Raw genomic sequence first — 16,547 nt, 5'->3', positions numbered from 1 at the left:
GAGCAACAAAGAAACAAAAACCATGCTTCCAAAAATAGACTATATTTTTATGATTTTTGACAAGTACAAGTCTAAACTGAGAGGTCTGTTTTATCTGTGAGCTTCCTAGCATTAACTTTAATGTCAAACCTTTCATTAAATTTGTATTCATTCATATTTTTCTCTCTCTCTCTTTTTCTTTCTCTCATAAATGCAGGGGACAAGTAAGAGAAGACAGGAAGGAGACAGTTTCCATTTTGCAGGCATGGCTGATGGGGGCTACCCTAATAAAATCAAGAGACCTTGCCTTGAAGATGTCACTCTCTCCACAGGCCAAGGTGCCCACCCTCCTTCTCTCTCTACAGAGCTGCAAATGCCCATGTTAACCATGAATCCCAGCTCTGCAGATCTGGGGGTGGCTGGACAGTCATTACTCCTTGAGAATACTCTTCTGGACAATAATGCTGTAAATAGCAGTGTGATGGCCTCACCATTCGGGGTGTCGTCAACTGCAGACACAGGGCTGAAAGGACATGCTGTTCCTTACTATGAGAAAAATAGCAGTATGCCAGCCCTAGACCAAGAGCTTCAAGATCTACTGGATGAATTAACCAAAATTCAAGAGCCATCTTCAAGTGATCTTGACCTTGAGAAGATTCTTGGGAGCAAGCCCGAAGAGCCTCTGGTTTTACAGCACCCCCAGGCTCCCCTTGGGCCCCCTGCCAAGCTTCCAGTTCAGATGCCACATATGGAAAGCCTTGGACCTAGCAAGGAGTTTGCATCTAGCTGCAGTCAAGTCACTGGCACGTCACTACCAGTCCTGCCCTCCTCCACAGGGATCAACTATTCCATTCCTTCCACCAGTAAGCAGATAGTCTCATCCAGTTCTTCAACGGTACAGGCTCAGGTCAAAAACCAGGTCCAGAACATGCTCCCTGTCGCTCTGCCTCCATTATCTGTGCCTCAGTGGCATCATGCCCACCAGCTGAAAGCTCTTGCAGCCAGCAAGCAGGGATCAGCTACAAAACAACAAGGTTCCAGCCGCAGCTGGTCCAGTCTGCCTCCTCCAGGTCTCTCTCCACCTTACCTCCCAGTGCCCTCACCTCATCCACCACCACCATTCAGCCCACAGAACTTCACAGCATCCTGCATGTCATCCAATAGCTTGTCTGGCAGTGCTGTGCAAAACTCGCCCAATGCCTTACTCTCTAGCATGGCTCCCAGCAGCAATGCTGCCCTTAGGCCCACCTTGCCCTATGCTCCAGCGAAGCTCCCGGGTCTGCCTCTCAATCAGCAGCCACAATTCAGCCCCCAGAGCTCCATTCTTGCCAATCTGGTATCCTCTACTGTCAAAAGCCCTCAAGGACACCTGATATCTGCCCTGCCAACCAGCACCCCAGGGCCATCCCCACCCTACCGCCCTGAGAATCTCTCAAGTCCTGGCTTGCCGCAGCAGTCCTTCACTCCACAATACTCTCTGATCAGGAGCCTCACTCCCACCAGCAATCTGCTAAGCCAGCAGCAACAGCAGCAACAACAGCAGGCAAATTCCATCTTTAAGCCTATGACCTGCAGCCAGCAACCGAAAACCCTGAGTATGATTATGCAGCAGGGCTTAACAAGTTCCAGTCCAGAAGCACCTGAGCCCTTTACCTTCAGCAACACCAAGCCCTTGTCACATTTTGTTTCTGAGCCAAACCCCCAGAAGATGGCCTCCATGCCTGCCCCCTCCAGGCAGCCATCTCTGTTCCACTACCTGCCTCAGGCAACACCAGCACATGCTCCTTCTGCCACTGCCTCCTCCACTGCCACTGCCACTTTGCAGCTCCAGCAGCAGCAGCAGCAGCAGCAGCAGCAGCAGCAGCAGCAACAGCAACAACAACAACAACAGCAACAACAACAACAACAACAACAACAACAACAACAACCTGACCAGTCTTCATTCCTTCTGCAGCAGATAATGCAGCAGCCCCAGCGCTTTCAGCGCATGGTGGCCTCTGATTCCATGCCTGCTCTGCCTGGACAGGTAAGGCCACCTCCTGTCTGTGCTTCATTGGGAAGTAATTATGTGATATGTTATATAAACCTGGCTTTGGCCGGCAAATCCAGGCTATTAGCCTCACCAAGGCCAAACTTGACCCTGGAAAACCTTATGTAAGTCAGCTAGTTGCACATACAGTGTTCATGAGGCCAAAATTATAGTTCATGAGAGGGATTGATCAGCTCACCTCCTGAGAGGAAAGCTTCACCCATAATCTGTGCCCAAGGGAAGGAGTCAGACTTCTACAGATGTATGTACTATTTCCCTTGGACTGAGCCAGCCACACACCCGGACACAAATGCTTCCAAGGATGTATGGAAATCACTTTGAAGCATTTGGGTCTTGTCCATGATGGTATTAAACTGAGCCTTCTAGAAATGCCCCAGCAACTTCCTGCTGAGCACTCTCAGTATGTTTTTAATCACCATGCTAGATAGTGAGGCAGGTCTTAAAAGGAAAAAAAAAAAAAAAAAAAAAAGACAGACACCTCTAAAGTAGTTACTGTCATCATCACCATTTTACAAAAGAAGAAACGGAGGCTCAGAAAGTTGGCATGTCTTGCCCAGAGACACACAGTTAGCAGGAGATTAAAACCAGAAAGTCTTACTCCAAAATCTTTCTCTTCTTGAAACTACTTTTGTCTCACATTCCCTCATCACCTACAGTCTTTTGAATCATTAAACACAATTGGTTTTCCTTGGTGGTGTCTATCATAGTTTCCACTTTTCTTTGCTCTGATCCTTACCTGTATTAATTATCTATCACTATGTAACAAATTACATCAAATTATCAACTCTAAGCCACATGCATATTATTGGCTCACAGGTTCTGTGGGTCAGGAATCGTGGATTAACTGGTTCTTCTGAACGGAGTTTCTCAGAAAGTCACTATCATCTTCAAGTTCCATGGAGAAGGAGCTTCTTCCATGCTCACTAATGGCATTATTCATAGGAAGAGGCTCTTTATAGGGGCCCCATGCACTGTTTATTAGCCAAAGGCTTCTCCATCAAGAATCAAGCAACATGGCAGCTGGATTCATTCAAGTGGGTGAGAGACATGCCAGCTAGGTGCAAGGGTGGAGGCAGGGATTGGGAAGAGTCCCAGAAAGCTTTAAGATAGAGTTTGTTATCATCCGGATGTCAGCCATAGGGAATTTCAGGAAAGTGTGGCTACCAGGATGCAAGGCTCAAAGTCTTCCTGTAGAATACTGTTAGTCATGGTGCTTCTTTCCATTCACTGGTCTTTCATATGAGCTGATACAGTTGACCCTTAACAATTGTCCCAGTAAACTGTCCTTTACTCTAAGAAGTGCCTTGCTAGAATGGTGTCCCGATGCTGTTTCCCACTTGTTCAGATGTTCCCAGAAAGCCATATCCTGACTCCACATACTTCTTCAGACACAGAACCTGTGAAGCTCTGCCTTCTACTTCATTCCATAAGTGGAAGTACTTAGAGTTCTCTTGGCCTTTGTCCCGGCTGGTTCCCATACCTGACTTTCTCCTCCATTTCTCTCCTGTCTAACTTCTGCAACTTTTTCAAGCTCACCTTGTCTTTTCAGGAAGCATTGTCCTGAGTGACCTGGTGCTTCCACTTTCTGCTAGGCCACTCTGTTCTGGAGAGAAGTCAAAGAGCAGATGTTCGTACAGTGTTTGGGCAGAGAAGCACATTTCAGGAAGTGGCCTTCTCTTCAAAGGTGTACATGACAACTTCCTAGAAATAGACTCTTTACTCAAATCTTGTGGAACCTAACAAAGCATAGTGCCTGATGCCATAGAATTGGCTATCTGATGGGTGCATACAGCAGAGAGAACTCCTGAATGGGTGGCTGGTGGCTAGGGTGAATGGCATGAAGCCAGACCCAACAGGCAGGACAGGGCAACCACTTGGGGGCTTGAGCCTTTGTCCGAGGCTCAGGAGCACTGTGGTTTGATGTCATTATAGGGCTGTTGCCATCGCTGTGCGTGGACTACTGCGGCTCTCTGGCTGGAGCACCAGCATCAGCAGTGGAACTCTCTCACTAGCACTCATGGACATGTGCCACCATCTAACCTTGTGAGCCACTTTGATTTTTTTCTTATCTTCAATGGAATGTGTTTGTAGTCTGACTATGTTGCCACAGTGCCAGTCTTAGGGGGAAAATGCTTAATGATTAAGGTTATGAAGATTACTAAGGTGATATTGAAGAAAATGTTTAGGAGAAAGACTTAGCAACCATACCCCCCAAAGATTAGTAGTTCAGAAAAGGCTCCAAAGTCCCCTCACAGAGAGGGAGTTATCTTCCCAGCTATGTATAGTCCCATAGGCAGGGCATGGTATTTTTCACTCACTTGTCTCTTCTCTTAATCCTCAGAGGTAGGGGATTTTATCATTTCTGGTTAGTGTTAGAAAGAGGACAGAGAAGTCACCAGCATGGCCCACAGTCACACAGCAAATCAGACAGCCAAGCATCTGTGCTCACATACCTGGGAATAAGACACTGCCTCCATAATGTTCTGCCCCTACCTCCCCTTTTTTCCCATTTCCTGGGGAAATAGTAGTTGACTGAGGATTAAATGAGATACAACATCTAAAGCTCTTAGAATAAAACCAAGCAAAAATGGCTTTCTGTCACTAAGTATTGGACATGTGCCCTCAAATCTATCCTCTGAGGTTTTAAGACATGCTTCTCCAAAGCAAGAGATAGTCAGAATAGAATGGGGGCAGCTCTCTCTCCAGCCCTGTCTCTACCATGATGGTGCCAGGAGTTATGTGCCTTGTGTACCTTGTGGATTTTTTTTTTCTGAGGCTCAATGGAAATGGCAAAGAGTCATGTTTACCTTGTAAGTACCCCATTTCAACTTCTTGAGAATGTGTATATGCTCCTGCTCCAGCCCTTCTCAGTTCTCTGTTCACACAACATTCTTCCAGCCATTCTGAATCAACAGCTCCCCCTTTCTCAGCTTCTCTCCCACAAACTGTAAGGCCTTGAAACAACTTGTTCAGTCTTCCTGAAGAGACAAGAAAGAAAGAGGTTAGTGTTTGAAGCAAAATTTGATATCCTTGTGGAAGAAAAGATGGAAACCTCAAAGGTGGGAAGCGCATGATTCTCACCTTAGCAGCAGGGAAACAAACTGCACAGCCAGGTTGGATCTGTAGAAGCAATGATCACCTGATGACATGGCATTCATTAACCTGTGGCCTTCCCCCTGTATGGTTGTGGTTATTGTGGGAAGACTGGAGATGTATGTGAATCTGGAACTCAGTTTTTTTTTTTTTAAGGAATATTTTCTTTTAATGTCAGATGAAAATCAAACAGGTAAGGAAGCAGAAATGCACTCTAGCTGTCTATAGAGCTCACTGTGTTTCTTGGGAGATTTCCCTTTACCAGCAGAATAAATAAATTTATATAGATTACCTGTTCCATCTAAGCTACAAGGCAAATGTCATCTCTCCTCAGGAAATCAATTCAATATGGCAAGGCAGTGAGGGCACTGGGTGCACACGAAGTTGAGGTTTCAATCTAAAGAAGTTGTTGATGTTGAGTGAGCCAGGGCCAGAAGGAAAGTTTTCTAAACCCTCTGAGCCTCAGGCAAAACTACAGAAAGGAGCAGCCCCTATGCCATAGAGATCTGAGGAAGAAAAGAAAGACTCTGATAGTGAACACTTGGGACATGAGAAGTGCAATATGGTAGAAATACCAAATATGTCATAACCCTCTCCAGTGAAGAAATGTGAAAATTTGAGTCCAGGTAAAAATTTGTTCCCAAATAAAAACTGGTCCCAAATTCACAATAGGAAGTTGTCCTTTAGAGCTACTTTGACTTCAAATTACAGTAAAAGGCAAGGACATGAAATTCTTACTTCTTAGGTGAGGGATTCCCCTGCCAAAAAACAAAAAACAAAAAACAAAAAACAAAAAACAAAAAAAACCTTAATTTTCCCATCTTGCCCTTACCATATATTAATTCTACAAAATAATAGATGTCATTGTGACATATTCATACCTGGACATAACATATTTTGATCATATTCACCTACCTCCATGATCTTCACTTAGCTCACTTCCAATACCACTGATGCCTTCCTTTTTCTTAATAATTCTTATACTTTCATGACTGCTTTAAGCTTCTGCATCTTAGAAAAAAAAAACGTTGTAATGGTTGTATTTTGGAGTCTTTCATATACCCCTTAACACTGGGGATTACATCACCAGTTACAACTGTTTTCGGGCAAATGGACTTAGTTCATTCTTTCTCACAACTGAAAAATATTCCACTCTTCTTAACACCCTTTGTTTATCCATTCATATGTTGTTGATCAACTAAGCTAATTCCATATCTTGGTTATTGTGAATAGTGTCATGATAAAAATAGGCATACAGGTATGTCTGTTGCATATTGACTTTAATACTTCAGGGTATAAGCCAGAAATAATATGGCAAAATTACATAGAAATTTTAGGTTTTACTAATGTTTCTATGGTACTAGGGATTGGACCCAGGGACTCACATGTGTTAAGCAAGTGCTTCACCAGCCTGGAAAGACCTGCTTTTAATTTATAGAGGAACAATTATAATTATCTAGTGGCTACACTAATTTGCAATCCTACAAACAAAATATAACAGTATATCTGTCCCCCGTCTTCACTAACACTTATTTTTTGTTTATTTGTTTGTTTTCCTGATGAATACAATTCTGACTGGGGTTAAGAGTGAATCTCAGCGTAGTTTTGATTTCCATTTCCCTGATGGCTAAGCAGATGAAACATCTTTGCATGTATTCATTGGCTATTTGTATTTCATTTGAAAATTGTTCAAATTTGCCTATCATTGATTAGATTATTTCCTCTTTTTGTTTAGTTTTTCACGTATTTTCATATTTTGGATGTTATTCCCATGTCAGAAAAATAGTTGGCACGTATTTTCTTTCATTCTTCAGTCTGTGTTGTGTAGAAGCTCTTTAATTCAGTGAGACCCAAACTGTCAATCAGGGCTTGGACTTAGTGCAATTTTACCATCAGCCACTGGAGAAGGGAATTCACATTTACTCACAAAGAAGAAAACAAGTATGTTTAGGAGATGGAAGTGAAGCTATGAAAGTATGTGGCTAATAAGAGGCAGCCTCCAGCCACAGTACCTTCTGCACCTGGGCTCTGCTGCCCCATGAAGATCTATGTGGCTAGTACTGTGACTTCATGAGGAGTAAGGATATGGATGGCAGCCAGTTGGAGTAAGAACAGAAAATCCTGGAATCTGATCCTTGAGGCAGGCTGCGAGGCACAGGGGGATGAGGACAGCTGCAGTGAAATACACCAAGAAGCACATGATATTTTGACAAATTTTGAGCACAGAGAAAGTAGACTACAGTTCACGTAGGAAAAGGCTGGATTAATTCCTTGCTAGGATTGCTCTGTTTTATATATTCAACAAGAAATCACATATCCCCGTAGCTTTAGAAGCAGTTGGGTCCCTAGCAACTATGAAGGGACATCGGTATTCTCTGCCCTTCCTGAGACACTGGGGCACAGTAAGTGCAAGGGCAGGTTCTCCACCCCCCTCCCACCCATAGGCCAGGATCTAAAGGGTAATGCACAGAGCAAGGACTTTGCCCTTGGGCTTCTCATAAGAGCCAAAGGGTTGGACTCAAGGCCAAGTTCATTTCCAAACATAGATAGCTGAAGTACTGGAAGCCATGTAAATACTGAATGACAAATGTAACTCCGGGATGACTTCAGTGGAGAGGAGGAAAGGCTAAGGATGTGATGACAACAGCTTGCTGGGGCCACCTGTCACTTGAAAACCATGTCCTCAACCTGGCAAATTGGTCTGAAAGTGTGTACACAAAGGGAAAAGTAAAGGCCAGACCCATCTACCCCCACCTCCAGGCTGGCCCAGAACCCATATGGATTAAGTACAACACACCCCTCAACTCTCTTTGCCCATCTTTCTCCTTTACCAACTCACATTTCCAGGGCCTTTAAACAGAATATCTGTGGTGCCCCAAGATTCCTTTTGGTTTGGACTTCATGTTTAGTAGTGAGCTCTAGATACTGCCTCTCAACACCATGGATTAAATTATTTGCATTCAAACTATGACCTCCCATTGAAAGCAAAAATGATCAATGAGGTTCAGAGAATTCCTTCTGCAATGAAAGCTACATTCACCCATTTTATACTACAGTCAGCAGAGAACTGATGATACTTTTCCTGTTCTCAGAATCACTCATTAATATTTTTACAGTGAACTTTAACTTACTGAAAGACATGCCCCCCCTCATCAAATCAGATGCACCACTGGTGGACTTTCAAGTTCTCTCACTTGCTTTGCCGCCTTTTTTTCTCACTCAGTGGGGAAGGCAGCACTGCCCGACATGTAAACAGGCAAGTTTCCTCACGTTTGTCTTTTACTAATTCTGGTGAGGAGTAGCATAGATTTTGTTTCGTAGGATAGTTCTGGTGAAATGCAAGAGCAGAGGCCTTCAGGGGCAAGCACTGGGCTGCATAGTGTAAATCAACTGACAACTAAGGAAGGGCCTAGATTTTCCAGATGAAGGAGATGGGGAAGGGGGACACATGTGAGATTTCAAAGAGCCACTGATCAGAGCGCAGGCGTGACCTGCATGCATCTTCTCTACCAGACATGAACATGTTTCCCTGCACAAGCATTCTTAATTTGTATCTAAGATGGGCGGCAACTGTAAGAGGAGACATGTTAGGTACATTGTAACATACATTTCAAGAGATTGATCACTGACACATCAGTGTTGAGCAGCTGGGTTTTAACCACTCTGGATTGACAGGAAATGAAACAACAACGCTCAAAACTTAACACTAAGGTTACCAGGAAATCAATGGTTTTTTTTTTGTTTGTTTGGTTGGTTTTGGTTTTTTGTTTTGTTTGTTTTAGTTTCCTTTTGAGTTTCTTAGTAATGATAATGATGCTCCACTTAAAGGTTCCCCCATTTACATATATCAATATCATATATCACAGGAGTCTAGAAACCTTGCCTGAGTCTGTTGTACCTTTAGACGATGTCCCTTAGAGCTTGGCAGAGCCCTTAACTTCGATATGTTTTTAAAAAGCTCTGTGTACTCTGACTTGACTGATTTTGAGCCTGAAAGGAGCAGCAGAATAGACTAAAGTGAGTCCCGAGTACTTGCAGGCTCTAAATTCTCACGTTAAACCAATGATGGATCAAAAGTATTTGAAGGCTGGCTTTCTGACCACCCCCCACACACACACACACACACCGAGGGAGGAGCAACCTTGCTAAGCCATAGAGAAGGACATTGCAGCCAGTCCTGAAGAGACCTGATAAGCTAGGCTCAGATGGAAGGGGAGGAGGTCCTCCACTATCAGTGGACCTAGAGAGAGGCTGGGAGGAGATGAGGGAAGGAGGGTGGAGTTGGAAGGGAATGAGGAAGGGGGCTACAGGTGGGATACAAAGTTAATAAACTGTAACTAATATTAAAAATATAAAAATTTAATTTAAAAAAGAATTTGTAAAAAAAATCCATGCTATGAACACATACATTTTTCTTGCTATTACTTCCTAAACAATATATCATAATTATTTGCATTGTATTACATATTGTAAGTAATCTAGACATGATTTCAAGTATAAGAGGATGCACATAGGACCTATAGAAATTTAAAAAAAAACAGTTGAGATAGTTGATGCTATGCCACATATGGTTGTGTCGCACAAAACCATGTTTCTGTCCACACAGACTAGATGCACAAGCATGTTTCTCCAAGATTATAATGAAGCTAAGAAATTCCTATCATCTGGTGATGTCATAGTCATTGAGTCAGAAGGCTGTGGTAATCAAACCAACCTTACTGCCAGTCTAATAAAAGAACACTTGCAAAATATACTTAATGATTCATGTTTATAGTGAGAATAAGTGGCTATGTTACTAGTTCTTTGCATTTCTTATACTTTTGTGTTTGGGTGTACTTATAAAAAGGAAGTTTACTGTAAAACAGTTGCCAAGTTATGCTGGCAATTGCTCATCTATTTTGTTTACTGAGTCTCCTGATTGCATCACGATGCCACAGTAGAGTGATGGACCTGTATGTATCATGTAGATTTGTAAAAGTATACTCATTGGTGATCTCACAGTGATGAAATCACCTGGCAACACATTTCCGTGTCCCTATCATTAAGTGACACATAGCTGTGTCTCAAAACAACAAAACTGAAATGGAAACACTGCAGTTTTAAAACACTTGTTAATCCTCCATTAATCAAAATCAACCTTTTCCAATGTTATTACTGTGAATTGTTAAAAGAGCATCAAGCTGTCTGCTCATTTTCCTGCTTATGAGCAGAAGTGAGTGTATGTCTACTCATCACTTAGTACAAGTCATATCTTACTGAATACATGTAAATTAATCGCACAAGACTGAATTACTGCACATATCCAATCCATAGAAATAAATTTCCCAGTAAATTAAACAGTGTGACTACCATTCTCTGGGGATTTTAAAGAAATGACAACACTGGAGGTACAAAGAAATGACTTAAATTGGAATAGACATTATTGCTGTTTTTGAAGAGGATGAGAAGCCCTACCTGCTTTATCTTCTCTGGGTATCCACAAGTCTGGAAACACCAGAAAGGCTGACAGTTTTCTGGATAATACAGGAGCCAATAGAGGATGCTAGTGACTTGCCATCTAGGATTGACTTTCTATGTGCAAGTTCAAGGCCTTGAAATAGAGTACTGGCTAAGGTTACGGATCTCAACTACAATGAAAACAGGTCCTAATGCCTTGCCACTGGCACACAAAATAAGAAACAGGAGCCTCTGATAAATGTTCAAATGACTCATAGAAAGTTGATACACCTGGTTTTGTGCACACAGGACCTTAAGTTTCTACCCTTTGTAGTTTGGTGATGTCCAAATTTTAAGTTATTTGTGTCTTATCTATGACCCCATTTAATACTCCCCCTCAGCCACAGGAAAATATCTTACCTAGCTTTGAATGTAAGAAAAAAAATGTGGCTTTTTAAATAAGTGTAAGAATGTGAGGTATAAGGAATGAACCAGTGACTGAGTTGCATCTGTTAACCTTCACAAAATGTTAAGTTCTTAAGAATATTTGGATCGTTGGTTTGGATAATTGTTGATAGAAGCTCTCAGCCTTCTTGACTTTAGGAGGTTGATGAACTTGGCTGTTTTCATGTTGGGTGGAGGAAATATCTTTGCTAAGTCGTGAGAGGACACTGCCTGCCTGCAATGCATCTTTGTGATCTAGTTGTGTTTCTTGTAATTCTACAGCATTTGTGTAATGTCTGAATATGTGTATCTCTCTCTTCAACTTCCAACAAACACAGTGTCATGTTTCCGGTGGTACTTTGCACGGGTTGTTCTGTTGTTGCTGCTATCACTGTTGTTAATGAAGTTTGTAAGGACAAAACAAGACTTTGGCTGCCATTTCACATTCCACAGTGACAGTCACACATGATAAGAAAAACCCAGAAGACAGCTAGCTTAGGAATTCAAGCCACTTATTTTATTGTTTGTTTTTTAACAAAGATTTATTCTTACCACTCAAAGGTGACACTAACCCTTCTGGTACAAACTAGCCAGTTGCAGTCTTAGAAGCTGTGAGTGGCCTCCACTCACTCAGGGTATGGATAACTGATGTTTGTTTCTGACTACCACAAGAACATGATTTGAAGACTATTTGGCATATGTCAAATAGTTCTTTCTTCTTAGGCTTAAAATGCAAATTAGTAAGAACACTTAGCTATGCTGAGCATGGGGACATGTATAATCCTAGCACTGAGGCTGAGGCAGGAGAATCACAAATTCAAGGTCAGCTTAGGTTACATACACCCTATACCACACACAGCAAAAAACAATACTGGCTTGGTTGTATTTGAATAAGCTTTGTGTTAGTCAGCTTTCTGTCACTTTGACAAAATGCCTGAGATAATAACTTTGTAATAAGGAAGGATTTATTTTGACTCACAGTCCTTGGTCCATAGTCTGCTGGACCTATTGCTTTAGGGCCTGTGCTAAGGCAGAACACCATGGTGGGAATCACATATTTCATCAAACCTTCTCAGTTCATCATGGATGGGAAGCAAAGAAACACAAAAGAGGAGGGGGTCCCATGTTTCCAGATAAGGGTCAAAGACACACTCCCAATGATCTAGAGCCTTTCCCCAGGCTCTACTTCCTAACAATTCCTTACCTCTGCCATTGCACCACATGCTGGTGATCAAGTTGCTGTCACAAGGGCCCTTGAGAGGCATTCAACATTCAAATAATAGCAAGCTCATACAATAGCATTAAAAATAATAAGATGTTTATTTTTACTACTTGTTGAGTATAGATTCCACATTTTTTGTAGAAAGTTCATCTTTGAGTTTTTGTTTTCATTTATTTTGGTTATTTGACAGCTACATTGCTAATTGCTTATATTTGCTTTATTTAATTTTTTAAATTTGGAAACATCTTTTTAGGGCAATTCTATTACAAGAAGTTACCTTTCCTTGTCTCCATCCTCATTAAGGGGTCTGAATTCTTTTATCTCTCAATTAATTGCTATATTTAGAATAATATGGATCAAAGAAGTAAGATGGGGTTGAAAGGGCAGTCTCTGCCAATGACTTTAACCATAACAATTCTCTTTGAATTTGTGGCACTCCATACAAATCTCTTCTGCCTGGCTCTTTCCTCGGCTGCTTGTGGGCAATGTGATAATCTCCACAGCTCAGGAATCATGCCACACTAGAAATGATCAGATTATAACCAAGGATTCAACTGTTAATAAAACAATGTTAATACATTTTAAGTGGTGGCATGGCCTCACTAATTTACAAGTCTCCACAAAGATCCTACTCCAAGCCCTAACTTGGCCTGTGACTTGTTAAACATAGCTAGGGTGATATTTACTATAGAGCTTAGGTTCCTCCTCCATGAACAATGTAACACAAATTACGATATCTTGAAGTCAATGAGATGATTGAGATTCTAGTTTCATATGTTCTCCCTGAGACTTCAGAAGCTTTCAGAGATTTGAAGACAACTGAGATCTTTCAACAGAGTTTCCACCATAAATTCTTTGCCACTCTCCTGGCTGCTTGTCTCTGAACTAAGTACAGGGCACTAAGGGAAGATCTTCTGAGTGGGTATGGATCCACTGGAACAAACAAAATACACCAGATGTATTTTGGCACAGCAGAGAAGAGAAGTAGAGATTCCTCTCATTCTTTTCCAGCCACCTGCTTTGTTCCCGCCTCATACTAGGGTAGCATCCACAACCCCATCTGCTCTGCTTATTGTCCTTGTCAATTGCAGCCCATAACACCTTCCCACAGACAGAGATAGAGACAGAGAGAGAGAGAGAGAAGCATTTCTCTGTAACTGTATGTTATTTGTATCTATTTTCTACTGTCCACGCAGGTAAAATGTTTCATCCAGTATTGGACAAAAGAGTGAACCTTTGTGATTGCTCTAGAGGCATCAAAAGACTACTCAGGAAGATCTTTCATAGGGTTTGGTCAATTATCATCCCTGAAATAAAATCTTGACTTTCTAGTATGTTATTGGGCTTTTGAAAGGATTTTTAAATTCAGGGACTTGGTTCCAATAATTGCTCTATTTTCTATAGATAAATTCCAGTTTGGATCAATTATTTTCTTCACAAAACCCCACAAAGTATATATTGGAGTTTGCATCAAAATTGAATATGATCTATAGTCTTAATGTTCTGCTGCACTGTTGTTTTTCAAATGTGTATCATATTCTACTAATGCAAATTGAAGAGCTTGAGTACTGAATTAGTGATCTCAATGAAGAGCTGGAGATGGCTATGTTTGCTGTAGTGTGCTGGCCATTGCAGCTGTGTTTCACTTCTCTTTTAAAGAGAGAAGAGAAAAGAGAGAGAAGCTCTCTTATTAAGAGAGCTGGCCTACAGATAAAGAAACAAGACTGAAGACTGAGCAAGGTTGCCAAGTCCTTGAGCTTCATCATCAGAAATATGGTGTTCTTGTATACAGTCATACTAGCCTGAATGTGCCCTTTCTCATCTGATCTCAGAAGCTAAGAAGAGTTGGTACTTGGATGAGACACATCATAAACTCAGAAATCTGAGGAGCCAGGCTGGGTGGTCTATCAGAATACAATCAACTGCTGGTATCAGACAACCCAGTTTATGGTGATTTAAACAACAAAAATTACAGCTAGCTCTCCCTTGTAGGCACACTGTAGCTCTCAGCAATTCCAGAAGCTGCCAGCTTCTTCCTGCCTTCCATTAAAAGGACTACTTCTAGTTTCTGTGTCAGAAGAGCAAGAAATTCCGGGGCATGTTGGTTAGAAAGAATAATATGCATGCTATAATGCTTTCTGTTAGCAAAACTGAATGTCCCATCTCTAAAATCTCGGGTGGGATCAGGTTCCTCCCAAACATTTAGAGGGCACGAAGCTAGTGGATGAGGCCATGTGGATGAGAATGAGTTGAGGTATCTAGAAAAGGAAAGGAGGAAACATTTGACACTGACAAAGCCATCAACACCACACGTTCCTGCAGTCAGCCTTGGTGGCCCTCCTCATGCATTTACTCCCTCTTGTCATGTTTTCACTTTCCCAACTGCTCAACCCTATGAAACTCCAATTTACCCTTTGGACTCAGTCTCCCTAGTGATATGCCACCCTCAGAACTGGTTTTCTGTGTGTTTTCTTGTGTTCTAAAGACCCTTAATTTCCAAGCTTATCTGAGTAAAGAAGGAATAGGAATTTGGACAAAAAAAGGAAAATTCTCTGATTTGAAAGGTGAAACTGAAAAGCAACAATGTTTGGCCATTGAACCATAACTCCCCATGACAGCGCATGATCTACTGAACAGGATCAAGTATCTCTTGTTTCTCTGAGGTTCCATCTCCTTTTGGGTTGTACTCTAGAGAATTTGTTAATAGTGACTAGGTCCCACATCTAGAATTTCTGATTCCAAAGGACAATGCAGGACCCAGGAATTTATTTGCAATGTTTATCCAAGGAATCCTGCTGCCTCTGCTCCAAGGTTCCCACTTTGAAAGCCTATAGGGCCACATATCCAATTTTGATATGTAGAACTCAAGAATTTTGATTAAAAAATACTTTGTTTTATAACTAGAACATACCAAATTATACCACGTGGTATAAACATCTTGAAGAACTCCTTAGGGCTCCTATATAAGTACAAATTATACCTACCAACCATACTTTTCAGATCCCTCCCCAGCCTTCCTTCCCAAGCCTTGGATAACTAGCATTTGATTCTCATTTCTAAGAGATCATCCGTTTGAGATACCATGGACAAGTAAGACTGTGGAATATTTGTCATTCTGGGCCTGTCTTATTTCAGTTAACATATTCTCTGGCTTCATCCACATTGCTTTCATTCTTTTTCTGGCTGAAGAAATTCCATGCAGCTGTGTACTGTATTTTCTTTACCCATTCATATGATGATGGACACTATTGTGAGTGATGCTACAATAACATAGGAGTGCAGATGTCTCTTCTACACAGCTAAGTTCATTTTCTTTGGCTATACATATAGCGAGAAGATAGATGAATGATTCAGTAACTTTACTCTTAATTTTTTCAGAAAGGTTTACATTGTTTTACATAACGTCTGTACAAATTAACAACCTTCCCTCACAGCAATGTGCAAGAATTCCAGTTTTTCTACATTCTTGTAGCACTTGTTCTCTTTAGCTTTTTTGATAGCAGTCATTCTGACTGTGGTAAAGTGGTATTTCATTAAGGTTTGGATACACAATGACTAGTAATATTGAACCACAATACCTGCTGGTCATTCCTATTTCATCCTTTGAGACTGGCCTATTTAGATAAATGTTCCTTTTTTTTTTTTTTTGGTTTTTTAATTAAATTTTTTGTTGTTTTGTTTTGCTTCTGTTGAGTTTTTCAAGTTCAATGCCATGTCAGATGTAATGTTTTCACATATGCATACTGTCTGATCACCTGCTGCGCTGAATCTGTTTTAAAACTATATGTCTAGCTTTGCCTTTTAGCTCCTATACCAAAAAATATCTTTCTCCATTCTAATTTTCTGAACCCCCCTTATGTTTATTCTAATAGTTCCATAATTTCAGGTCTTACATGTGAAAAGCCCTTTATATTTGTTGAGCTGTCCTCTAACTCACTGTGTAGCTAAAAATGACCTTGAAATTCTGCTCCTCCTCCTCCTTTACCTCCCAAGTGCCAAGATTACAAATTTATGACCCCATGCCCAGTTTCTGCATTGCCAGGGATGTAATCCAGGGCTTTCTGAGTGTTAAGCAAGCAATCTACCAATTGAGCTATGTCCCTAGGCTCCACTAAAGACTTTAATACATTTTGAATTAGATTTTTGCAACTCTGGAAACTTGGGGATTTGCCTGCATTTTTTGTAGGTAGATACCCAGTTTTCCCAACACCATTTATTGGAAAGACTGCTTTTTTCCCTGAAGTATATTCTTACCACTTTTCTTGAAAATCATAGGTAGATAGATAGATAGATAGATAGATAGATAGATAGATAGATAGATAG

The 16,547-nt window shown here is 41.3% G+C and overlaps 1 protein-coding gene across 5 annotated transcripts in view; it reads left to right on the top strand.

The window, feature by feature from the left end:
- Positions 1-16,547, top strand: part of Mamld1 (mastermind like domain containing 1) — a 135,635-nt gene that overhangs the window by 94,561 nt on the left and 24,527 nt on the right. For 4 of the 5 annotated variants that reach the window (XM_055608783.1, XM_055608781.1, XM_055608784.1 and 1 more), the window contains 2 exons: positions 197-2,005; positions 3,962-4,072. In XM_055608783.1, coding sequence (XP_055464758.1) covers positions 197-2,005; positions 3,962-4,072 — 1,920 coding nt within the window. The remainder of the gene's footprint in view (positions 1-196; positions 2,006-3,961; positions 4,073-16,547) is intronic. The other variant, XM_055608786.1, reaches the window with a different exon arrangement.

This window comes from Psammomys obesus, unplaced genomic scaffold (genome assembly GCF_907164565.1).
Source record: "Psammomys obesus unplaced genomic scaffold, mPsaObe1.curated_primary_1811, whole genome shotgun sequence".
NCBI lineage: Eukaryota > Metazoa > Chordata > Mammalia > Rodentia > Muridae > Psammomys > Psammomys obesus.
The sequence above is the reverse complement of the archived record's forward strand: the minus strand, read 5'-3'. Positions and strand labels throughout refer to the sequence as shown.